The sequence below is a fragment of the Phacochoerus africanus genome, chromosome 8 (assembly GCF_016906955.1).
Source record: "Phacochoerus africanus isolate WHEZ1 chromosome 8, ROS_Pafr_v1, whole genome shotgun sequence".
Classification (NCBI taxonomy): Eukaryota; Metazoa; Chordata; class Mammalia; order Artiodactyla; family Suidae; genus Phacochoerus; species Phacochoerus africanus.
In genome coordinates, this window is record NC_062551.1 from 78617955 (window position 1) to 78644298 (window position 26344).

Sequence of the window (26344 nt, forward strand, 5' to 3'; positions counted from 1 at the left end):
TCATGTAGCGGGATCTTCTATCGTGTTCAACTATACTCTGAAGAAAACTTTTTATTGCTATGGAAAATTTTATTCTTGTGTGCCACAAGTTTTGCCAAGTCTCTTAATGTAGATATATCTTCAGAGATGGAAGCCAGAAGAATTCTGGTTATCCAGATAAAAAACCCAAGACTTGTTTATTTGGGAGCAGCCTGGCTTTCTTCATAAACACATTTGGTAGGGCAATGGCCTACAAACAATTGAAATGGAAAGCCCTCTGTAGAGACTACAACTTCATCAAAGAAGAAAAGATAAAACAAAGCAGAGCACAGCATTCCGATATCTGTAGGAAAAAGAGGCCCAAACCACAGCTCATTTTATACTTACCAGAATGGCTTGAGTGAAGGTAAAGTTGAGGAACAATGTGATTTTCGCACATGGTATTTACTGGTTTGGTTTCAAACCCCACACCCACTTTTGTGTGTGTGTGTCTTTTGTCTTCTTAGGGCCCCACCCTCAGCATATGGAAGTTCCCAGGCCAGGGGTTGAATTGGTGCTGTAGCTGCCAGGCTACACCACAGCCGCAGCAACACCAGATCCAAGCTGCGTCTACAACCTACACCACAGCTCATGGCCACGCCAGATCCTTAACCTACTGAGCAGGGCCAGGGATCAGACCCTCACCCTCATGGATACTAGTCAGATTTGTTAACTACTGAGCCATGACAGGAACTGAACACACCCACTTTTGAAAAAGTGTTATTTAGCTTCGGTTTCTTTTATTCTTCAGAAGGCACTTTTAGCATCAGAGGCAACGATGATCTTAAAATCAGTGGTAGCGTTGGTCTCAAAATGTATTAGTGTCCCTAATCCTAATACACAGGGTGGAATACTTGGTTATTTAAACTACTGCCCTTAGGTTTGCTCCTACCCAGAATGCGTTTCTGGTTGGTGTTGGAAAGAAGCTTCCCCTGGACTTCCAGAGAAGCTGTCCCACCCAAGCACAAGGGCTCTCCTTTACCCACAAAGTAGCTTTCCAACTATAGACACACAGAGAGACAGAGACAAAGACAGACACACACACACACACACGCTCTCTCTCTCTCTCTCACTCTCCCTCACCCTCTTCAGGAGTGATCTGGATTAGACAACAAATAGCCAGACAGCACCTCCCAGAGAGGAGCGCACATGCAGCAGCTGTCAAAAGGAGAAGTCACTTTACTTTCTTTTAAACTTGCAATGTTTGTCTTTATTTTGTTCTTTATATTTTGAAAGTGAAAAGAAATAGTATTGAGTCAATTTCTTTTTTTTTTTAAATATTTGTTCTATGTATTTACAAGCCTTAAAGTTGCTCTAAAGATTTCAAAAGTATTAAGAGTACTTTTCCCAGGGTAGCACTTTTTTTTTTTTTTTTTAAACAATTCTTGGAGTTCTCTGGTCCACAGCATTTCCTTCTGTTCCAGGTTATGTATGTTTTGATTACTATTGTGATTTTTTTTTTTTTAATTTTCTGAAGCAAGCTGAGAGGCAGGCAGAAAGATCTGATGCCAAAAAGAAAAAAAAAAATCTTTCTTACCTTGTTCACCCCAAACCTTCTTAAATCTGGACTAACTACTATGCTTTAAAACAAACGTGAGGTGCATCTGAAGGGGAGGGAAATTTATTTCTCTGCTTTTCTATTATACAAGTTGTTTACAGAAACTGCAAATTAAAAAATTACACTGGCATTTGCAGTCCTTAAAATAAATTAAAAGTTCTCAACTTTTTTTTTTTTTGCTAAACAGATGTGTTTTTTTTTTTAAGTATGAGTCCTCGTTTAAAAAGAAAAGATTAAAACAGAAAATATTTTCTATAAATAATACATGTATTTTGGTTTTAGTGCTCCCGCCCTCAGGTTTGAAGTTTACTTTTTTCCAGTACCTTTTTCCTCCATGATCACCTTTTTTTCTCTTTCCCCTCTCCCACTCGTGCACACGTGGGGGTTTCTGCGAGAATTGGCCTTGCTGCACTGTGATTGGCGAAGACGTGAAACTTTTTAAAAAAATACTTAAATTGTTTCTTTTGTTTCGTTTTGTGTATTTGAAGTTTTAGTTATCCTCAGACTCCTCTTCTGCTTCCCGCAGCCATGTGAAGAATGCTGTGACAGATTTCAGGGCCACACCCTTCCCGTTCTGCTCTGCAGGGTCCTTGCTGCTTTCCCATTTGTAGAAGGCATCCTCAGAGATCACCTCCTCATCATATAGGCAATCAAAAAACATCCGTAGCAAATCTGCAAGGACGTGAAAATAAACCATCTGTTTTGGGGGCACTGCAGTCATGAGAGGACTGTATTTCCAAGTAATGAATAAATGCATATGAACTCCCTGGGATAAGAGCATTCATGTCAATTCATCCTGTTCCTTCTTGATAGCATAAGAGCAAAATAATTTGCCTGAAGAATGGGAAAAAGATTGAAGCAGCCTAAATTTTTTCTCTTTTTGGCTTTTTTAGGGCCACACCTGAGACACGTGAAAGCTCCTAGGTTAGGGGTCGAATAGGAGCTGCAGCTACCGACCTACACCACAGCCACAACAATGCCAGATCCAAGCAGAGTCTGTGACATACACCACAGCTCATGGCAATGCCGGATCCTTAACCCACTGAGTGAGGCCAGGGATGGAACCCACATCTTCATGGATACTAACTGGGTTCATTACTGCTGAGCCACAATGGGAACTCCCTAAATTATTTCCTATACCCATTATTTTGTTCTATTTGAACTATTTTCTGATATTGCTGAGCTATTTGATATTATTAAAATACAAGAATAAGTTTTTTTACTTTCTTTATAAATTTTGTTTGAAATTTTATAATAAAATATATTGTTTTTACAAACTTTGGAAGGAAAAGGCAGAATGTACTTTCTCCCTCTAATGTTGTTTTCAAAATGAAAAGAGAACTAATTTATATGAAAAACATGGGTAAAAACGATCTCATCTGGATTTCATCTGATGAAATGATAGTTGCTGTTTGTTGTTTTAAATGCGCAGATGACTTAGGCAATTTTAATCCTCTGTTTTGCTCTCACATGGAAACTTAGCTTATATTATTGCTCAAAAAAGACAGTTATTACATAGAGGGTTTTTAATATTCTTTTTTAAAAATTCCTTCATTATGGGCTCTTAAAATTCACTTAAAGCCAACTCACTGATCATTCATATTAATGGAGGGAGGCAGTGGAATAAAACGATAACTGCTAAAAAATATTAAGTTTAGAATAAGTCATATTACAACTTTTCTTTAGATTTATCTTTGCCATTTTATTAATCAAGCTAATATTGAAAACACACTTCATTCTCTAAACTTCAGTTGGTCTATATGGAAACAAAAGTAAGTGACTAGGATTCTGTTGGCAGTAACTCTAGAATTAAACATCTCTTAGGGGTTCTGGAAGCAGATACTTTAATATAATCTGCCCAGCTGTGTACACAGCATCACTTTCCTCTGACCACTTAACCATCTCTTGAAAAAAGTTAGTGTCCTTATCCCACAAGGATAGAAATAGGAAGTCATGTTGTTGAATGACCTTTCAAAGGTCTTGGGAGGGAAAACATAGTTAGATTAATTCTTTGATTCAGACTAAAGATGTCCCTTCAGTTACACCCTGAGGATTGTTGCAGCCTCTTCCTTTACCTCTTCCAGGGATTTAACAGCACGAGAAAGAAGGAAACTTTGCAAAAGCCATAACCTAGGGAAATGCCAAATAACTACTTCAGTGTTCCCTCTAAAAAGCCATGTACTTACTGTGCCCTTTCATAAGTTTCAACTGAATTTTCAAGATTTAATATAATTGGCTTAACTTATCAGTATCGCTAAGATTTAAGTGTTCCTTCAGGTTACCTTATTTGTCTGGTTAGCCAGAATTAATGATAATTCTTTTTTTTTTTGTCTTTTTGCCTTTTCTAGGGCCGTTCCCGCAGCATATGGAGGTCCCCAGGCTAGGGGTCTAACCGGAGCTGTAGCCACCGGCCTACGCCAGAGCCACAGCAACGGGGGATCCGAGCTGCATCTGCGACCTACGCCACAGCTCATGGCAATGCCGGATCGTTAACCCACTGAGCAAGGCCAGGGATCAAACCCAAAACCTCATGGTTCCTAGTCGGGATTCTTTAACCACTGCGCCATGATGGGAACTCCTGATAATTCTTAACTGAAAACTAGTCTAAAATGCTTTCATGTCTTTGTCGGCTACCTGAGGATTCTGAAGAGTATTATCCTCTTTTATTATTAAGACCTGTGACAAAGAAGGTAAAAAACTGTACTGCACATATGCTAATGCCAAGATGCCCTAGTTCTGCACTGTCCAATAGGGTAGCCACTAACCACATGAGGCTATTCACATTTAAATTAAATAAAAATTTAAATTCAGTTCCTTAGTCATAGTGTCCATGTTTAAGTGCTCGACCAAGATATGTGGCTCATGGGTAGATGGTAGTACATGGTAGAGATACACTTTCATCATTGCAAAGAGTCTTATCAGACAGACCTGCCCTAGAATGAGAATTAAATCTCTAAAGTAAACAAATTTTCTTGTTATCTTTTTCTCACAAAAGTCAAGCTGTTAAAAAATTCAGGTTTATTAAAGTTATTGGTTATATGAGTTTTTGTAACTAGTGATGCTTCTATTATCCACTATTCAAACCCATAAAATCATCTTTCAAGTCTTGGCCTGGATTAATCTCACTCATGAGTTGGGTTAATTGTAGCAAGAGGAGTTCCCGTCGTGGCGCAGTGGTTGACGAATCCGACTAGGAACCATGAGGTTGCGGGTTTGGTCCCTGCCCTTGCTCAGTGGGTTAAGGATCCGGCGTTGCCGTGAGCTGTGGTGTAGGTTGCAGACATGGCTCGGATCCCGAGTTGCTGTGGCTCTAGGGTAGGCTGTCAGCTGCAGCTCTGATTCGACCCCTAGCCTGGGAAACTCCATGTGCCATGGGAGTGGCCCAAGAAATAGCAAAGAGACACACACACACCAAAAAAAAAAAAAAATGTAGCAAGAGGTAAACTTACTGGCAGGTTGATCAAGTTTTACTATTGATGCTTGTAGTGCATAAAGTGCTTGCAGTTCCTTCTCTGTATCTGAGTCTAGGTACTTGAGTAAGATCGGCACTCTCTGCTTGATAACAGCAGTGTCCACTCGGAAGGTAGAGCAGTCAGCTGGAGGTGACAGAAGAACTAAGCATTACATTTAAGGCATTAACACACAGAGCCATTTTCAATTTTCTGGGTTGACAAAACACATGTGGACTGTAAAGAAAGAGGAAGCAAGGGGGTACAAGGCAAAGATTTTGAAACCCAAAATGGTCTGAAATTCTTTATGGGATATTCTCCCTGAAACAAACAAACAAAAACATGGAGGGGAGATGGAGCTCCCAAAAGTGTGGTGTGGGCAACTCTTTAATCATAATGAAACAAGGAAAGGGTTTCATGACATTCCAAACTACAAAAGGAATATTAAAAAGGAAATTAAAGTGACAGTTCATATAAATATTTTCAGAAGGTTAAAAGAATTAGAACCCTTTTATTGGTACTAGGAGGAAAAGGACTAACTGTGACAGTGGCAAACAACACATCTAATCTGAGCCTTTTGGGGGAAAGGTACAATAAAAAGAGGCCAAGGAAAGCAGGCTCAGTGCCTATGAAACTGATAGCACTTGCTAGCTATACCTAGCCAGAACCCAGACTGGGACGTGAAAGTGCTGCCAGTTTCACCTAGAAGCATGTAGTTTTATTTCCTCTCTCAGTTAGCAGTGGGACACAATCCTGTTTTCAAAAGTAGCTTCTGTACTTTACAACTCTAATTTTAAAACACCAAAGTCTTATAGTTCCACAGACACCAGAATTTAAAATTTTTTAACGAAGACTTTCTACTTACCTTGTTATTTTCCTCATTAAAGAACTAACATTGAAAAAAAAAAAAATCATTTAGGAGTTCCCATCGTGCCTCAGCGGAAAGGACTCTGACTAGTAAAGACTAGTATCCATGAGGATGCAGGTTCCATCCCTGGCCTTACTCAGTGGGTTAAGGATCCGGTGTTGCCATGAGCTATGGTGTAGGTTGCAGACACGGCTCAGATTATGTGTTGCTGTGGCTGTGGTACAGGCTGGCAGCTGCAGCTCTGATTCAACCCCTAGCCTAGGAATTTCCACATGCTGCATGTATGACCCATCAAGCAAAAAAAGCAAAAAAAAAAAAAAAAAGGAGGAAAAACATTCATCTGACAAAAACAATCTTAAATTCTGAAGCCATCTTTATAATGATACAGACCTGAAATTCTGAACAACTTTCAGGCTGATGGATTTCTTTTTTTTTTTTTTCTTTTTAATTTCAATGACAAAAATGTGGACTTCCACCTGAAGCTTAATGGGTGATCTCATTAAATATTGATTAAAACTATACACAGCTTGGGACATTTAGGGTTTCTATCAATCTGAATCCTACCTATGTAATTCATAAACATCCAATAATATTAACATATAGCAGGAGAAATAATTGGTATTTTTTTTCCTCATATAGGTATTTACATAAAATGGCTTTTCTGTTGAGATTAGCCCTTCACTGGATATGAAATAAGAATACTCAGGAGTTCCCAATGTGGCTCGGCAGGTTAAGGACCCAATGTTGTCTCTGTGAGAAGGCCTATTTGGTCTCTGGCCTTACTTAGTGGGTTAAGGATCCAGTGTTGCCAGAAGCTGTGGTGTAGGATACAAATGTGGCTCAGATCTGGTGCTGCTACAGCTGTGGCATGGGCTTCAGCTGCAGCTGTTTCGACCCCTCGCCAGGAACTTCCATATGCTGCAAGTGGGGCTGTGAAAAGGAAAAAAACTTTAAGCTGTTCATTATAATTCTTGAATGGAAGAAGGAGGTGGCTTTGAATGTTGGAGGTGAAAAATAAAGGAAAAATCATATGCAGCAGAGTATAAAACAACCTAAGCAGAGTGCGCCAACTTCCTGTTGAACTAAGGAATACAAAGCACTCAGTAGCTCCTCAGATCTGGGCTCTCTGCAGGCAGAGCTGCTATTCATCCTCCTGCCAAGAGAGGGCCAGGCACTGAAGACAGAAATGGCATCCATTCGTGTAGAAATTGAGTTTTATAGGGCAAGTTTTGAAGGCAATATAAACTCTGACACATATCATCAGCAGCTGACATACTGGGGATTTCAGATGTTAAGAGCTGCCTTCAGAAATGTTACTCACCTATAATTGCTGCTTTACAAACGGCTGTCATTAAAGCTCTAAGGAATGTAGGTGAACTCATCTGGCTTTCATCTAGATTAGCCTGAAATTAAAAGTAAATAGAATAGTTAAAGGTAGTTTTGCACACCAGAGAAATTATTTTCCCCTAAACCAGGCTCTGTCAGGCATTAAGGGCAGAGAGCATCATGTTCAACTTTCTTGTAAAAATCAGTCTTCTGATTCACCAGAAAATATCGGGGCACTGCCAGTTGTGTTTGAAAATGTTCTAAGCAGCAGTATTTCATTTTCAGGGAGATTACCATTCCCTATCTGCTGCTCATTCAGTTATATAGTCCTGTGTACCACATACATCTGCAAGTATAACCATTTAAAAGCATTTTCCCTTCGCAATAAGTAAACCATATTAAGACGATCTATCCAAATCTATAAAGTTGAAAAAACTATACCACAACTACAGAGGATTTTAAAGTCCACTTTCCTAGTAGTATGCAACTATGTTTAGATGTGCCCACGCTGTTTTTTCATCCTAATTTTAATGTGAAACAAATTCTTCAGGCGGTGGTGAGATAACTGTTACTCTTTTCTAAGGATGGCAAAAAAAGATGTATTTAGAGGTAAATTAGGGTAAGTGGGTCCCCAATTTACTTTTTAGTTTATTTCTCTTAAGGTCTGATCTTTTTTCTATAAAACACTGTACTAACTCAGATGACCAGTAAAAGGAAAAGAAAAACAAAAGCAACCATTTTCTAGGCAGGTATTTCAAATATTTTCCCAGAGTTTACATTCCTTATGCCTGTGAATAGAATTAATGCTTATCTCAGCTTCTTTTAATATTAGGGCATAGTAATTTCTACAGAAAGAATCAGCCTTAAAATGACTGGCAAGAAAAAAATTAAAGATGTCATTTTAAATGTATGTTACAAAGCTAAGAATTTCAAAGATATTTGGAGATCAGTTTAATGTTTATGAATTTTAGAACTGACACAGATTAACTGGCAACTCTCCTCTTTGTTGAATACCTAACCTCACATATCACTTGGGAGGAACTGGTAGTTTCTTGAGAGCAGAGTTGAAAGTGGCTAACAAGTCAGAGGGCCAGCTTACTAGCAGAGCTGGACACAGAGGGTCTTGATGCAGTAAGACCTTTCATTACTAATCTTTTCCCACAGGACGGAAACATGTGGTACCATCGCCAACGCTAAGGCTAGGGATGGGGTGGGGTGGAGCCTCATACAAAAGACTTCACAGTGATTTATATGTTATAGCCAGTTGCTGGTATACCTCTTTAAAAAATACTTTATATATAGGCTAAAGCCAAGGCTGGTCTAGCCCCAGAAATTATTTCTGCACAGTCTAAATGATTATTTTTGAAGAATAAATGAGAGAATAAAAACACACTGTTACTTCTTAGCTCAACAATACTTGATAAACAGGTTGTAGAGCTACTTCAACTGAATATCATTTGAAATTGCCAAAGGATTAGATTTCAAGCAGGCTCTGAGAAAAATAAATTGGCTAAATGTAATTCAATAATAAATACGACTTCCAAATCATGTTTCTTCTGTTTTAAAGAAGCTAACTTGCATATTTTTTCTACCAAATAAAGCCAAATACTGTAATTCTAATGTTCAAGAGAAAGAAAGATCAAAGAGATGTGTCAAGAACACGAAAGATTAAGCAAAGATGTTAACAAAAATGGGTAAGAACAAGAAGGAAGATGGGTCTCCTAACTGAATTGATATGCAAAATCAGATTTACAGAGTACTAGCATCAGACCCAGAGCAATAAACACCTGTATGTATTGTGAACTCAGTGACTATTATTTTTGTCTTCTTGCTCCTTTTTTAAAAGTTACCTTTATTAGGTATAATTTCCATTCAGTAAAATTTACCCTTTGTCATCTCTTTAAGGAGCAGAACTGTTGGTCTGGAGTAGGTAGACTAAAACAAATATTTTATCAAATGAAGCCCAATATGGATGAGGAGGTAAAAACAGCATCATTTTTGCAATTACAGGAGAAAACAAAAAAACCAAATTGCTGAAATGATGATCTATGAAAAATCACGGGGAAAAAGAACAACGTTAAATATGCAAACATGGACTTGACTTCTTCAACATAAAAGACGATGTATCATGTCAGTAACATACCAGAGGGCCTGATGCTGATTCTATTATAAAATAAATAGAAAACTGTCATATGAATGGTTTAAAGTCTTAGATGATGATGCTAAGAGGAATAAGTAAGTACAAGAAAAACAAGTTGTGTTAAACTAACCTTCTTTCCTTTTCTAATATGATCAGAATAGAGTAGCTCAGACGGATATAACCTTAACTTCTCTGGGCTTGAGCAAGACACTTGAGAAATTATCTAATAATAGAGATCTCCTTGTGAGTAAGATGAAAAGGCGAACTAGACAGCAGAATGATGTGAAGTAATAAACAAGTCAACAGCTGAAGTGCTGACGGGAGTTGGGATGGGATTTAGTACCGGAAAGAATACTGCTTTGTCCTTGGTCCTACCCCATTCACACATTTTACTCATAACTTGGATGAGGACAAAGCTGACATATATGAAATACAAGGAAGACACAAAATAAAAAAGGTGGCCAATTTTATGAGCAAGTCAGAATATAAAATGTCCTGGGACTTAAAAAAATATATCTAATTTAAGAAGACAAATATGGACACCATTTTGGTTCAAAAATCAAATGCATGGAGTTCCTGTCGTGGCTCAGTGATTAACAAACCCTACCAGTAACCATGAGGTTAACCATGAGGTTAGGGAATCCAACTAGCATCCAAGAGGATGCAAGCTTGACCCCTGGCCTTGCTCACTGGGTTAAGGATCTGGCATTGCCGTGAGCTGTGGTGTAGGTCGCAGACGTGGCTCGGATCCCGTGTTGCTGTGGCTCTGGTGTAGGCCAGCGGCTACAGCTCCTATTTGACTGCTTGCCTGGGAACCTCCATATGCCGCAGGTATGGCCCTCAAAAGACAAAAGACAAAAAACAAAAAAAACCAAAACAAACCAAATGCAATAGGTTCAGGATGGGAGAGATGTCTAACCTATAGGACATAAAATAATGCGGACTCTAAGACTGAAACAGTAGTTTGAGTTCAGTGTGGTGAGCTTGCCAGAAGCAGAGTTCAAATAAAACAAATTCAAAAGCACCACCTAACTCCATACTGTGACCACATCTGGTGGTCATACTGTTTCACCTGTTACTTTGAAAGGGATGTTGAAAATCTGGGTTATGTTTGTATGAGAGTAAATAGACAAGGGTCTGGATATCAAGATTTTAGGAAGGAATGAAAGAACTTAGAAAGGGAGACAGGGATGTAATGAGAGATTATTTCCCAACTAAGTGAGATGATAGATTTATTATCCTATGGACAGAAGGGAAAATAAAAAAATCAAACTATCAGAAGCTTCATTATTTCTCAATGCTTGGAAATGGTTAAAAAACCAACTGATTAGAAACAACAACCCATTACAATCCAACAGGATTTATATAAGAAGGAGAGAACTAGATTAGCCCTCCAGTATTCTTTCAACTTGGATTACTATATGACCCCATGGTAATGTGTACAAATAAAACACATCTACATAAAAGCAACTATTTAAAGGAATACAGAAACAGATTAAAGAAAGACATCAACATTCTCCAAAGATGACATACGGATGGCTAACAGGCATACGAAAAAGTGCTCAACATCACTAATTATTAGAGAAAGGCAAATCAAAACCACAATGAGGTACCACCTCACACCAGTCAGAATGGCCATAGTAAGACAACAAAAAATAAATGCTAGAGAGGGTGTGGAGAAAAAGGCACCCTCCTTCACTGTTGGTGAGGATGTAAATTGGTATAACCATTATGGAAAACAGTAAGGAGGTACCTCAGGAAACTAAATAGAGAGCTACCATATAATCTAGCAATTCCACTACTGGGCATGTATCCAGAAAAAACTTTCACTGAAAAAGATACATGCACCCTATGTTCATAGCAGCAGCACTATTCACAATAGCCAAGACATGGAAACAACCTCAATGTCCATTGACAGATGAATGGATTAAGAGGATGATATGGTACATATATATACAATGGAATATTACTCAGCCATAAAAAGACAAATTAATGCCATTTGCAGCAACATGGATGGAGCTAGAGACTCTCATATTAAGTGAAATAAGCCAGAAAGAGGTAGACAAATATCATTTAATATCACTTATTTGTGGAATCTAAAATATGGAACAGATGATCCGATCTAAAAGTAACAAACCAACAAACAAACAAAACACAGAAACAGAGCATAGCCAAGAAGAGCAGACTTGGGGTTCAGCAGAGGTGGAAGGGAAGGGAGTGGGAGGGATGGGCATTTTGGGGCTTTGGGGGATGCAAACTGTTATATCTGGAAAGGATATAGAGCACAGAAAAATGTGTGTGATTGGGTCACTTTGTTGTACAACAGAACTTGATGAAACATTGTAAATCAACTATACTTAAAAAAAAAAAAAGATATCCACAGATTCCACAACAGAGGATAAATAAAGTATAAAATTTTCAGAAAGAGGTATTATTATGAAAATGTTAAGGCAACACATTTCATAATAATTACATATAGCTCATTAATTTTACCCAGGGTAATATTTAAAATGTGAAAACATCATGAAATGTGAATTTCTGTAGGGTAAAATGTAGGGTATATTCTAAACTAATAAGAGATTCAGAGAAATGGCTTATGTCCTGGGAAAATTTTTAGTTGGCTTTAAAAGACTGCGAATTTTATAAAAACAGAAAAACAGCATTAGAGTTTCAAATATACAAACATGTAAGAATAAAAACTAACTTCATGAAAGTTAAAAAACTCCCATTAAGGGAAAGAGTAAATATGTGAATTAAGGGGATCCCAGAAGAATCTCTGCACAGAGATATCAGAGAATGTGTATAGTCTTTATACCTCTACCCAGTCAAAGATCTGCTCATCATTTGCTTTGTCCTCAATAATGAGTTTCTCAAGTCGTTTATATAGCTCTTCCGCTGAGAGTTCTTTCTTTGAAAGTGCTTCGGAGGAACAGGAACCATCAGACTCTATAAAGTCCAACTTCTGAAACACACAATGTTAAACATATTAATGTAATTCATTATTATCACCCTGAGAGGCAAACAAAGTCATGAGCTTTCTCTTGTCTTTACAGGAATCCAAATGACCAGAAGCCATCCTTTTGTCTATCGTTCTGAAAGATTTCACTCCATTATACCTCCCCCAACCTTTTTTTTTTTTTAACTGCATATCTCTGATTTTCCTTAAAAACAAGCAGCTTACTTCTCCTCCAAATCATTCTGAGCGTCAGTCTTTTTTTATTTTTATTTTTTTCTTTAGGGCCACAAGTGTGGCACATGGAACTTCCAACTCTGGCTTATTTCACTTAACATAAATAATACCCTTGGGGAGTTCCCGTCGTGGCACAGTGGTTAACGAATCCGACTAGGAACCATGAGGTTTCGGGTTCGATCCCTGGCCTTGCTCAGTGGGTTAACGATCTGGCGTTGCCGTGAGCTGTGGTGTAGGTCGCAGATGCGGCTCGGATCCCACGTTGCTGTGGCTCTGGCGTAGGCTGGCGGCTACAGCTCCGATTCAACCCCTAGCCTGGGAACCTCCATATGCCGCAGGAGTGGCCCAAAGAAATAGCAAAAAGACAAAAAAAAAAAAAGAATAAATAATACCCTTGGGTGCTCTGGTCTTGCTCTTATGAGGCAGCGTAGGAGTAACAGCAATTTAACCCCCTTTCTGCAGCCTAAGGTTTAATACCACTGCTGCCACAGAACAGCTGTCAAAAACTCTATAGTTTTGGTTTTAAGTCCTTCAAACATCTCCTGACCATTCTGAATCCAAATATGAGAAATGATGTCTTAGATGGGTAGTTTAAAAAAATCAATAATCAAAATGATTTTTTATTTTTAAGGTGTAAGGCAATGAGGTATACAAATATGCTTTGCTTTATGAAGCTTCTCTATGCAAAAATCCATAAAGATTAAAATATTAAAGATTATTAACAAGTTTTTCTCTAATATCTTTGAAGACTGATATATTCCTATACCTCCTCGGATCAATAAAGAAAAAATTACCTTGAGTTCTGTGAAAAAAAGTTTTCACTCTATCATTTTAGTTGTCCTTACCACTTACACAGCATTTCTAAACAATGTATTTCTACAAAGTTTTAGCAACATGCTTCAATATCACAATTTTTCTGATTCAATGTTGATAAATACCCCAACCAGCAAACTTCAATATACACACAAAAATCACATGATGGCCATTAGTTTTTTTAAGAATAGGCATTCAATTTTTAATAACCTGATATATTCTTCAACTTTGATCTAACACTCTTTGGTGTGTTAGACACCTATATAGAATACTTCTTAAATTGACCCCAAACCTACATAAATAACTTAAGGTTTGAGAGCAATTAACAACGTCAAACATGAATTACATTGCTCATTAATAAAATATGACATAAAATATGAAAATGAAAGCCTTTACCACTGCTAAGTGGAGTCAGTGGTGAGCTGTAAAGTTTACACTGGTCACTGGAAAGAACATTTATTTCTCAGAATTCCTGTATTCTCTGCAAGTTATCTGATCTTCCCAGAACTTAGAAGGCTGGGCTTCAACTTTATGGATAGTTCATCACTACCTCTTGCAGAATGAACTAGGGTATCCAGAAAAAAGGGCATTAAACCAACCATTTTAGAAGAAAGGTGAAAGTCAGGATATGGAAGGCCAAGTTTTCTAGAACTTCCTTCTTTTTTTTTTTTTTTTTTTAAGCTTTTTAGGGCAGCACCTGCAGCATATGGAGGTTCCCAGGCTAGGGTTCAAATCGGAGCTGTAGCTGCTGGCCTAAGCCACAGCCACAGCAACGCAGGATCTGAACTGTGTCTGTGACCTACACCACAGCTTATGGCAACACGGGATCCTTAACCCACTGATCAAGGCCAGGGACTGAACCTGCGTCCTCATGGATGCTAGTCAGATTCGTTAGCCGCTGAGCCACGACGGGAACTCCTGCAACTTCATTTTCTTAACTGCCTTTTAAACATTTTTATTAACAACAACATCAGCCATAATTAACTGCATTTTGCTTTATGCTCAGTGCTTCTTCTTCTTCTTTTTTTTTTTTTTTAGGGCTGTACCTGCAGCATATGGAAGTTCCCAGGCTAGGGGTCGATTTGGAGCTACGACTGCTTGCCTACACCACAGCAATGCGGGATCCGAGCCATATCTGTGACCTATACCACAGCTCACAGCAATGCTTGATCCTTAACCCACTGAGTGGGGCCAGGGCTCGAACCCATATCCTCATGGATGTAGGGTTCATTACTGCTGAGCCACAGCAGGAACTCCTATGCTCGGTGCTTCTTAAACATTATCTGATTTAATCTCCATAAAAATTCTAAGGTAGGTATTAATAAGCATTCATAAGTAATAAATCTAAAGCTCAGAGAAATAATTTGCTTAAAGTCACATTAAGTGGTAGAAAACTAGAATCTGAAGCCAGGTTCCTTTGCCTTCAAATCAGGGTGCCATGCTTTCATTTCTCTTGGATATACACCCACAACTCAATTGCTAAGTCTTATGGGAATTCTATAAGAAGCCATCTTTACGTAGTTATTTTCATAAAATATAACTTTATACAATATTTGCCCATTAAACAAATCTATAACTATTATTACAGATTTGCCTTTTAAATCATGTAGTTAACAAAAAGAGGAACTACAAACCAAAAACACAGTAATATTTGCTTTTACATTTACCTGTGTGGTTACCTCTACCAGTTATCTATATTTTTTCATATGGCTTTGAGTTACATTCTAGTGTCCTTTTGCTTTAGCCTGAAAAAATCACTTTAGCATCTCCTGTAGGGCAGGTCTACTGGTGACTAACTTGCTTAGCTTTTATCTAGTAATGTCTTAATTTCTTCCCCATTTTTGTTGTAAACCTTGCCAGATATGAACAGTTTTTAAATTTCAATACTTTAATTATAATCATTCCAGTGTCTTCTGACCATCAAAGTTTCTGAAGAGAAACTGGCTGTTAATCTTATTGAGGCTTCTATGAGTCATTTCTCTGTTGCTGGCAAGATTTCTTCTATGTTTCATTATAATACATCTTTTTTAAAATCTATGTGGTCCCATTATCAAGCCACAGAGCAGTTCCATTATCAAAATTACAGGAAGCAGTTAGTTAATGGGACTGTGAGAAAAGTATTGTCCCACACACAGTAATATGAATCTGGTAGAGTTTTCCATTCATCTGTCAATTGTTTTCACAAGATTAGCAATAAAAAACACAACCTAAAACACATTTGACCCTTGACCCCCCACACACACAAAAATTGGTCTTTGTTTTTTCTCAGAAGACAAGATGTCCCAAGAGTGACAAGGTAGGAGCCAATCCCCTGAGTCTTTTCTTCAACCATCCCACCAACTGCTCTTCATTTCTTATTTTATTTTACTGTCTTTTTAGGGCTGCCACCATGGCATATGGAGGTTGCCAGGGTAGGGGTCCAATTGGAACTATAGCCACCAGCCTACACCAGAGCCACAACAATGCAAGATCCAAGCCATGTCTGCAACCTACACCACAGCTCATGGCAACGCCAGAGCCTTAACCCACTGAGCGAGGCCAGGGATCAAATCTGCAACCTCATCGTTCCTAGTTGGATTCGTTTCCACTGCACCACAAGGAACTCCCCCAAAATATCTTAAAAATCTCTTTTATGATTTCTTGTTTGACTCATGAATTATTTAGAAGTGTGTATTAGGTTTCTAAATATGTGTTACTCTTTCTTTCTTCATTCCTTCCTTTCCTCTTTTTTTTTTTTTTTTTTGCTTTTATTCAGCCACACCTGTGGCATATTAAAGTTCCTGGGCCAGGGATCGAACCTAAGCCAGAGCTGTGACCTATGCCCCTGGTGCAGCAACACCAGCTCCTTAACCCACTGTGCCAGGCTGGGGATCGAACTGGTGCCTCCACAGAGACATGCCAGATCATTAACACACCGTACCACACTGGGAACTCCTGTGTTGCTTTTATTCTTTTTTTTTTTTTTCAAATTTTTTAAATAATGATTTTTATTCTTTCCATTATAGCTGATTTATTACAGTGTTCTGTCAATTTTCTAATGCACAGCAAGGTGACCCAGCCGCACACACATGTATACATTCTTTTTTCTCATATTATCATGCTCCATCACAAATGACCCGACATAGTTCCCAGTGCTATACAGCAGGATCTCATTGCTCATCCATCCAAGGCAACAGTGTCCATCTATCAACCCCAAATTCCCAGTCCATCCCACTCCCTCCCCCTCCCTCTTGGCAACCACAAGTCTATTCTCCAAGTCCATGATTTTCTTTTCTGTGGAAAGGTTCATTTGCGCCATGTATTAGATTCCAGATATAAGTGATATGGTATTTGTCTTTCTCTTTCTGACTTACTTCACTTAGTATGAGAGTCTCTAGTTCCATCCATGCTGCTGCAAATAGCACTATTTTGTTCTTTTTTATCACTGGGTAGTATTTCCATTGTGTATATATACCACATCTTCTTAATCCAATCATCTGTTGATGGACATTGAGGTTGTTTCCATGTCTTGGCTAATGTGAATAGTGCTGCAATGAACACACGGGTGTATGTGTGTTTTTCAAGGAAAGTTTTGTCTGGATATATGTCCGAGAGTGGGATTGCTGGGTCACATGGTAGTTCTATGTATAGTTTTCTAAGGTACCTCCATACTGTTTTCCATGGTGGTTGTACCAATTTATATTCCCACCAACAGTGTAGAGTGTAGGAGGGTTCCCTTTTCTCCACATCCTCTCCAACATTTGATGTTGAGCATTTTTTCACTGTATAAAGCCATCTGTCTGTCTTCTTTGGAGAAATGTCTATTCAGGTCTTTCGCCCATTTTTCAATTGGGTTGTTGGCTTTTTTGCTGTTGAGTTGTCTAAGTTGTTTGTATATTTTAGAGATTAAGCCCTTGTCAGTTGCGTCATTTGGAACTATTCTCTCCCATTCTGTAAGTTGTCTTTTTGTTTCTTTTATGGTTTCCTTTGTGTTCTTATTCTTAAAGGTTAGTTTATCTGGAAGTCAATTCTAGACTAGTTGCTATATTCTCCACACTATAAGATTATATTGCCATCTTACGTTGCTATCTATGTATACTCTGATAACAAGTGGCTTTCATTGTTGCTATTGAAAAGTCTGTTTTTCCTTTGTAGGTAATGTGCTGCTTCTTTCTAGCTATTTTAAACACTTTTTTTTTTTGATATTATGCAGTTTCATGAAAATGTAATTATCCCATGTGGTATATATATGCTTTTATATACATCCATATATTCTTCAGTTCTGCAAAAGTCTCAGCCAGTCTCTTCAAATATTGTTTCTTAATCATGGACTTGGAGAAGAGACTTGTGGCTGCCTGATGGGAGGGGGAGGGAGTGGGAGGGATCGGGAGTTTGGGCTTATCAGACACAACTTGGAATAGATTTACAAGGAGATCCTGCTGAATAGCATTGAGAACTTTGTCTAGATACTCATGTTGCAACAGAAGAAAGGGTGGGGGAAAAAATGTAATTGTAATGTATACATGTAAGGATAACCTGACCCCCTTGCTGTACAGTGGGAAAAAAATAATAATAAATAATTAAAAAAAATAATAAAGTTGATCAAAACAAAAAAAAATAAAAATAAAAAAATAAAAAAAAACCAAAAAAACAAATATTGTTTCTTCTTTATTCACTCTATTTTCCCTTCTGGGACTCCAATCAGACACATGTTAGACTTTCTCATAACATCTCTTATAATTCTACTTAGTTTCTTTCTTTGTTTTTTAATATCTGCCTAGTCAGTTTGTCTAGTTTCTTCAAGATTGCTCATTTCTGTGATTCTCTCTCTCTCTTTTTTTTTTTTTGTCTTTTTGTTGTTGTTGTTGCTATTTCTTGGGCCGCTCCGGCGGCATATGGAGGTTCCCAGGCTAGGGGTTGAATCGGAGCTGTAGCCACCGGCCTACGCCAGAGCCACAGCAACGCGGGATCCGAGCCGCGTCTGCGACCTACACCACAGCTTACGGCAACACCGGATCGTTAACCCACTGAGCAAGGGCAGGGATCAAACTCGCAACCTCATGGTTCCTAGTCGGATTCGTTAACCACTGCGCCACGACGGGAACTCCGATTCTCTCTTTTAAAAATAGTGTTATTTTATATTCTGAGAGATAACTGCATTATCTCAAGTCTTTGGAGTCTATTTCTGGCACTGACTGTCCGTTTACTCTCATTCATGGTTACTTATTCCACTGTATGTTAAATGAATTCATATATTCAAATAATGTTAATTTGTAGAAAATAAGAGGTATGTTGAGGATGTTTTCTCCAAAGAGCACTTTGGTTTGAGGCTTCTTAGAATCAGGGTAATATTGAACTGGGACCATTTCAACTTCTTCCAAGATCTCTGGCAGCACTTCACATGCGTTTATTGCTCAGAGTTCAGATTTCATCTTTAGCATTTTTTCCCCTTTATTCTTTTTCTTACTTGGAAGTTTCTTCCACTTTCTATGAGCCCAGTAATGTAAGATAAATTATGCCTCAAGTAGGTTCCTATCATGGTGGAAGTGCTCCCCAGTGTATCTAAACTATAACCAAAGGGAAGCTAAAGTCCACAGTTCATCTAATGTTTTTAACTAGCTTAAATACATCCAGTTCAAAATACACCTACTTTAAAGTCATTTTCAGATTGCTTTATTATTTTCTTTTTACCTCAGAGTGATTTTTTTTCTCTTATTGCTGATTTTGGTGGCTCTTATTAGCATTTTTTTTTTTGTCTTTTTGCCATTTCTTGGGCTGCTCCCACAGCATATGGAGGTTCCCAGGCTAGGGGTCGAATTGGACCTGTAGCTGCCAGCCTACACCAGAGCCACAGCAACTCGGGATCCGAGCTGCATCTGCGACCTACACCACAGCTTATGGCAACGCCAGATCATTAACCCACTGAGCAAGGGCAGGGATCGAACCCACAACCTCATGTTCCTAGTGGGATTCATTAACCACTGCGTCACGATGGGAACTCCCTTATTAGCATTTATTTTCCTCAGATGTTTATGATTTGGATTTTCAGGATCATTTTGAGAGGGAGTTTCCTGTTTTCTTGTTCTCTCACTGTTCCTGGTATAAGTTAGTTTTTTCTTTCTTTCTTTCTTTGCTTTTTAGGGCTGCACCTGTGGCATATGGATGTTCCCATGCAAGGGGTCAAAATCAGAGTGTAGCTGTTGGCCTACACCACAGCCACAGCAACGCTGGATCTTCTGTGGCCTACAGCACAGCTCACAGCTATGCCGGATCCTTAACCCACTGAGCGGGGCCAGGGATCGAACCCACATCCTAATGATACTAGCTGAGTTTGTTACTGCTGAGCCACACAATGGGAACTTCTGCTGTAAGTTTTATAGTTGCCTCAATTTGATCCCCTACAATTCTTTACTTAGGACCAGATAATATTGACGATGGAGTTTTCTTCCTTGTTGTGGATTTCTGGACCAAGTTACCAAGTAGGTAGGCAGCTTAGCTAAGGTTCTGCCAATAAGACTATATTTCCTTGGACTTCTTTATTTTATGCTTACTGACATGCAATAAGCTAGGCTCCAATCTTCTACCTTATAAGAGGCATCTAGGAGTTCCTGTCCTGGCGCAGTGGTTAACGAATCTGACTAGGAACCATGAGGTTGTGGGTTCGATCCCTGCCCTTGCTCAGTGGGTTAAGGATCCGGCATAGCTGTGAGCTGTGCTGTAGGCCACAGAAGATCCAGCGTTGCTGTGGCTGTGGTGTAGGCCAACAGCTACACTCTGATTTTGACGATCTGGCGTTGCCGTGAGCTGTGGTATAGGTCACAGACGTGGCTCGGATCCCGAGTTGCTGTGGTTCTGGTGTAGGCCGGTGGCTACAGCTCCGATTTGACCCCTAGCCTGGGAACCTTCATATGCTGCGGGAGCGGCCCTAGAAAAGGCAAAAAGACAAAAAAAAAAAAGAGGCATCTAGTCCCTATTACCCCACAGAAATAACTTCTGGCTGTCTCTGCTTTCTGACCCAGAGCTCAGACAATGTATGGTTTTAGCCTTATTATCCCTGCTTTATTTATCAATTTCACTACTGGTTTATAGAGAAAAGTAGCTTATTATGTAAGTGTGGCTAAGTCCTTAAGGTTTTAAATATCTAATGAATGCATAAATAAAAAGCCACGACAAGTTAAAAGTTGCCTAGTGAGAACTGTGATCGATTCTGGTGAGAGGTCAGAAAATATTTATCATTAGGAATCATCAAGTCTTTTATAGTGTAAAGTGGCCTTAAAGCATGGACTTCAAGTGACATTTTGACCATGATTCCTATTTTATTCTAATTTTATTAACTGGAATACTAATAAAATTACCTTTATTTCTTCTAAAAAACAGAGCAACTACTATCAAACAGGAAGGCATAAGCCTTGCTCTAACTCACCTGCTCCAAGAGAAAATTATGTACATCTTCGCCTTCTGGTAAAAAGTCCTTCCAGCTGAGGTCAGCTTCCCTCCATAAGGCTCCCACTTTCTTATGGCTCTAAAACAGAGATAAGTCCAATCCATTTACTCTTACATTGGAAGGAGAAAAAAAAGGCTTGCTCGATGTCAAGAGTACGGAATTGTGAAAGCTAAAACATTAAAGCATTTCCTTGCTGATATGATGTTAATTTCTTAGTACCCTCAGCTTTCAATGAAGATGTCTGAATGTACATAAATGTAATGGTAAATGAACTACAGTTCTTAAGGTTCAATAATTTCTTTTACCAGATGACTAATTTGGGGATCTGCAAGCTGGTGTTTGGGGTTTATGAATATAATCACCTAAAAAGAGTCTGATGCACAAAGCTTTTAAGTTCAAAACTGTCTCTTTTCCTGGATAGTGCTATATGCAATTGCTATTCGATAAGCCTCCCTGGAATCCCTCTTCATAGTAGTAGATTATGATTACACTATCTAACATGAGAATGACTAAGGAAATCATGGCTCCTGAACCAGGAATGAGAACTACTTCAAGGGCAAGAAGAAGCGTAAGGCTGAGGACAAGAAACAGAAAAGAGCTGCTGTCAGCGGGAAAACTGACAAGGAGGTGCAAGTACACTGCCTTTACAAAGTCACTGATAAAGGAAAATGTTAGGCTTTGAAGCTGCAACTGTCATCTAAGGAACATGTACTAGTTATTTCATAGACTAACTTGCCCAAGGCAGAGCTAATAACTTGGCAGAGCCAGGATTTAAACTCAGGCTAATTCCAGAGTTTATGTTATAAGAGGACCTTGTTTTAGTTAGGAGAAGTGAGAATTTGCTTTCTGCATGTACAAATTAAAGTTAACAGGAATTTGAATTTGAAGGACTAAAGTCAAGTAGGTAGAAGAGGAGGAGAAAATTTTGGATCTACAAATCAGGGTTCAATAAAAACTTCAGGGCCATCAAGTAGAGTGCTAATAACAAATAGTAATCAGCTGGAACTAGAGATGAGGCTATTTAGTACACCTATCTATGAATGACTATTACACAAATGTGATACAGAAGGACTTCTGCAGATTCAGAGGGAGAAAAGTAAGCTAATTTTTTTTTTTATCAGTGCCTTCTAAACAATAAAATCTATCATCCCAATATCTGTGGCTCTGATTTGACTAAGTCAGAAATCACTCCAGAATTTTCGTATGTGAGATGTTTCGATGTTTCTCATCCCAGGAGTTATACCCCCTTTGTGAAGCTGTATCACTTTCCCAAACCTCTCAGACCTCCAACAGAGCACTGATACACTCTTTTGAAACTATTGGTTTTAGACAGGTCGTCTGTCTCCTCTCCAGTATATGAATTCTTTGAAGGTTTAGTTATCTTTGTAGACTAAGATCCTAGCATAGAGTTTTGCAGAGAATTATGCAGTATTTATTAAAATAAATAACTTTAAGACAGAAATTCACAATCCTGCAGAATCATTTTTACCACCTATTTTTAATGAGATTACCTAGCCTATGACCCCAAAATAATAACATTAAATCATTTCATATATCCCATCTTTCTCCAAAAATGGAGTTTTAATTGTAATCCATTCAAAAGTATAAATAATATAGCCATTCTGTTTCAATGGAAGATAAAACCATTATCCACAAATAAAACACATCTTGAGATTTCTTTAGAATTTTACCAAATCTAGGTGAGAATAGACAATTCCTTCCTAAATTACAGGAAATCAAAAGGATAAATATACCCCTGGGAGAAACTAGATTGAACCAGAGACTTCATTTTTTTTTTTCGTCTCTTTTAGGGCCACACCTGTGGCATTTGTAAGTTCCCTGGCTAGGGGTCCAACTGGAGCCAAAGCTGCTGGCCTACACTGCAGCTATAGCAATGCTAGATCCAAGCTGCATCTGAAACCTACATTGCAGCTTTCGGCAACGCCGGATCCTTAACGCCCTGAGGGAAGCCAGGGATTGAACCCACATCCTTCCGGACACTAGTCAGGTTCTTAACCCACTGAGCCACAACAGGAACTCCTTCATTCATTTTTTTTTTTTTAAAACAAATAATAAAAGTTCACAGAATTACTTGCACAGCAATACTTAAGCTTTTCATAGATAACCCAAGATCAAAATCACTATACCTAACATGCTAGTGAGCCTGACACTCAGTTTAACACTCACCATTTGTCTGCATAGAAGGTGTAATATTTCAGAAAGCAAGACTCCAGCTCTTCCGACAGGAATTAAAGGTTTGGTAAACTCTCTGTAAAAGATAGGAGTAGTGATTAAGTACTTCTGAACAAATTCGCTCTTCTAGAACATTAAGCAAACAACATGTGCTAAAAGAACACATACAGAGCAATCGAAATAATACTGGGCAAGCAAACCTCAACAACACGCTCTAAGTGATAATGTTCAGTGCAAGTAGGTCCAGAGCCTTCGGGTTCACTTTATGCTTCATAAAGAAGCCGAAAAGAGACTAGAATTCTTGGATTTTGCTTCTTTCTTTAATTGCTTCAGTGATAGAAGCAATGCAATGATCAGTCTCACTTAATAATCTGTTTATTCGTAGAAGCTCCACATTAAGCCAAAAGGAGAGAAGCATCTTAGGAAACAGGGAGCTGTGAGGCTTAGTTATGAAGTATTTCTAAAAAAGGAAGTTTTTTTTTTTTTTTTTAAGAATATGAATAAAACAGATAGGAATCAACTTTCTCACGGTCTAAATCAGTATGTTCCAAACTGTGTTCCACAGGGTTATCAATAATTATTCCTCAAAAAACATCCTACAGTCAATTAAGTGAAGCAATGCTGAGTTAGACAAAGCTAAATAGTTTTAATTTGTTGTTTAGTTTTACTATAAGATTCTCATAACCTTTAATATGTTATATAATATACTTCATGAGGAGTTCCAGTCGTGGCTCAGTGGTTAACAAATCCAACTAGGAACCATGGGGTTGAGGTTTCGATCCCTGGCCCCACTCAGTGGGTTAGGGATCTGGCGTTGCCATGGGCTGTGGTGTGGGTCGCAGACATGGCTTGGATCCTGCGTTGCTGTGGCTGCGGTGTAGGCCAGCAGTTACAGATCTGATTGGACCCCTAGCCTGGGAACCTTCATATGCCGTGAGTGTGGCCCTAGAAAAGACAAAAAAAAAAATTACTTCATGAGTTTTGAAGTACAGGGACACAAAGGAATGCACAGTTTGATTAACTACTAATGTTTTGAAGAAAAGTTGGGGAAATACTAGTCCATACAAAGCAGCAATAATTTCCCACTCATATCCAAATCTAGGAATGCCTGAAATCTCTGTCCTCCTTTTTTTTTTGGCTGTACCCACAGCATGTGGAAGTTCCTGGGCCAGGGACTAAACCTGTGTCGTAGTTGTAACTGTCTGTGCCATAGCTGCTGCAATGCCAGATCCTTAACCTGATGTGCCACAAGGCATCTTCCTTAGTTCCTTTTATAACAACCTAAACATGTGCTATGCAGGTACCACAGTCCGACAAGTTATTATATGAAAACACAACTTCTTAAGGCATTGGAGCAATGACAGACATAAAAGTCAGATTAACATTAAGCTTCTAGGAGCAATCATCTTCCAGTTACATGATTCTGGAGCCAAAACAAACCTTAATGGACCACAAGGCTGTTCTACCCCATCACTTCTTCAATATAGATAAATTTAACATTTTAATACTGACATTAGAAGTCTTTTTTTTTTTTTTTTTTGGCAGCACTTGCAGCATGCAGAAATTCCCAGGTCAGAGACTGAACCCTTGCCACAGCAGTGACAAAAGCAGAGCCTTAACCCACTGAGCCACATGGGAACTTAAAAGTCTTAAAGAGTGAAAGGCTGTGTTCAAGAGTCTCCAGAGACACTAAGGAAGGACACTATGCTAAAAAAGCAGCTGATAAGCTCTGAGTTAGTTTAATTAAATATACATCAAAAGAGGAGTTCCCATTGTGGCTCAGTGGTTAATGAATCCAGCTATGAACCATGAGCTTGCAGGTTCGATCTCTGGCCTTGCTCAGTCGGTCAAGGATCTGGCGTTGCCATGAGCTGTGGTGTAGGTCGCAGACGTGGCTCAGATCCTGCGTTGCTGTGGCTCTGGCTACAGCTCCTATTAGACCCCTAGCCTGGGAACCCCCTCTATACGGTGCAGGTGCAGCCCTAAAAAAATAAAATAAAAAATAAATACATATATATATATATATATATATATCTCAAAAGAAACAAGTACAACTCACGTGATAAGTTCTCTCATGGAGATTCCGCCTTCTTTTAACATGGGGGTCACCAATTCAGCAAGGTACAACCAAATATGGGGAATATCAATGGCCATGTCATCTGCCAATTCCAATGTTTCTGAAAAACTGGAAAAGAATAAGAAAAAGTTCACATGCAAATGTAATTCAGAAGTTAAGATTAAATAGACTAAAAATCAGTCAGCCAATAAATTTACTTCTTTAACACCTCTGTTAGGTACTGTTCTAGGCATCAAGTAAACAAGTTTTTGCTCTCAAAGAGCTTATGTTAGCGTGGGGAGAAAAACAAACAAAAGCATACGTGCAGACAGGGCCAATTCTCTGACCAATATCAACCATGGTGCTGGGATATCCCTAGAGGGTCATCGGAAAATACCGCTGTTTGGAAGTGACATTTCAAGACTTAAAATGATGAAAAAAAGGCAGTTGTGAAATTCTAGGGTAACAAGCTATTCCGCTTTATCTCACACTATAAAGAATTCATCACAGTTGAGGAGATCCCATCGTGGTGCAGAGGAAATGAATCTGACTAGGAGCCATGACACTGAGGGTTTGATCCCTGGCCTTGCTCAGCAGGTCAAGGATCTGTCGTTGCCGTGAGCTGTGGTATAGGTCATAGATGCAGCTTGGATTTGGTGTTGCTGTGGCTGTGGCACAGGCCGGTGGCTACAGGTCTGATTAGACCCCTAGCCTGGGAACCTCCATATGCCAAGGATGCAGCCCAAAAAGACAAAAAGAGGAAAAAAAAAAAAGAATTCATCACAGTCGAGTATCATATCCTCTGTGTCAGCTAGAAGCACTGCCTAAAAACTTAGTATACGGCAGATCAGATACAAAAGAGAAGAAAAACACAAATCTTTGTCACTGAGGAGATTACAATGGGGAAAAAACTGGATGGATACAAAAGAGTCTGATAGGAGTTCCCATCGTGGCACAGTGGCTATAGCTCCAATTAGACCCCTAGCCTGGGAACTTCCATATGTGGCGGGAGCGGCCCTAGAAAAGGCAAAAAGACAAAAAACAAAAACAAAAACAAAAACAAACAAACAAAAAAAATCAAAAACACACACACAAAAAAAGAATCTGATAACGATACTGAATGACATCATCATTATGACATGTAACAAACTGTTCAAGCTCTAAGGAAAAGCTAATGGTTTCAGGCTTTTATGCTATGAAATATTTCGGAATGTAAAGTAAAATAAATGGAATTTTATTTTTAAAAAATTATTATTATTATTATTATCATTATTATTTTGCTTTATAGGGCCATGCCTGCAGTACGCAGA

At 38.7% G+C, this 26344-nt stretch overlaps 1 protein-coding gene across 11 annotated transcripts in view; it reads right to left on the reverse strand.

Annotated features, from left to right (window-relative positions):
* Nucleotides 1-1436: 1436 nt before the first annotated feature.
* The window catches only part of EIF4G3 (eukaryotic translation initiation factor 4 gamma 3), a 342120-nt gene continuing 317212 nt past the window's right edge, over nt 1437-26344 (reverse strand). For all 11 annotated transcript variants that reach the window (XM_047792299.1, XM_047792293.1, XM_047792288.1 and 8 more), the window contains 7 exons: nt 25038-25163; nt 22973-23054; nt 20765-20863; nt 12175-12321; nt 7215-7296; nt 5026-5172; nt 1437-2248 (listed from right to left, as the gene is read on the reverse strand). In XM_047792299.1, the coding sequence (XP_047648255.1) occupies nt 2067-2248; nt 5026-5172; nt 7215-7296; nt 12175-12321; nt 20765-20863; nt 22973-23054; nt 25038-25163 (865 nt within the window). In that variant the 3' untranslated portion in view covers nt 1437-2066. The remainder of the gene's footprint in view (nt 2249-5025; nt 5173-7214; nt 7297-12174; nt 12322-20764; nt 20864-22972; nt 23055-25037; nt 25164-26344) is intronic.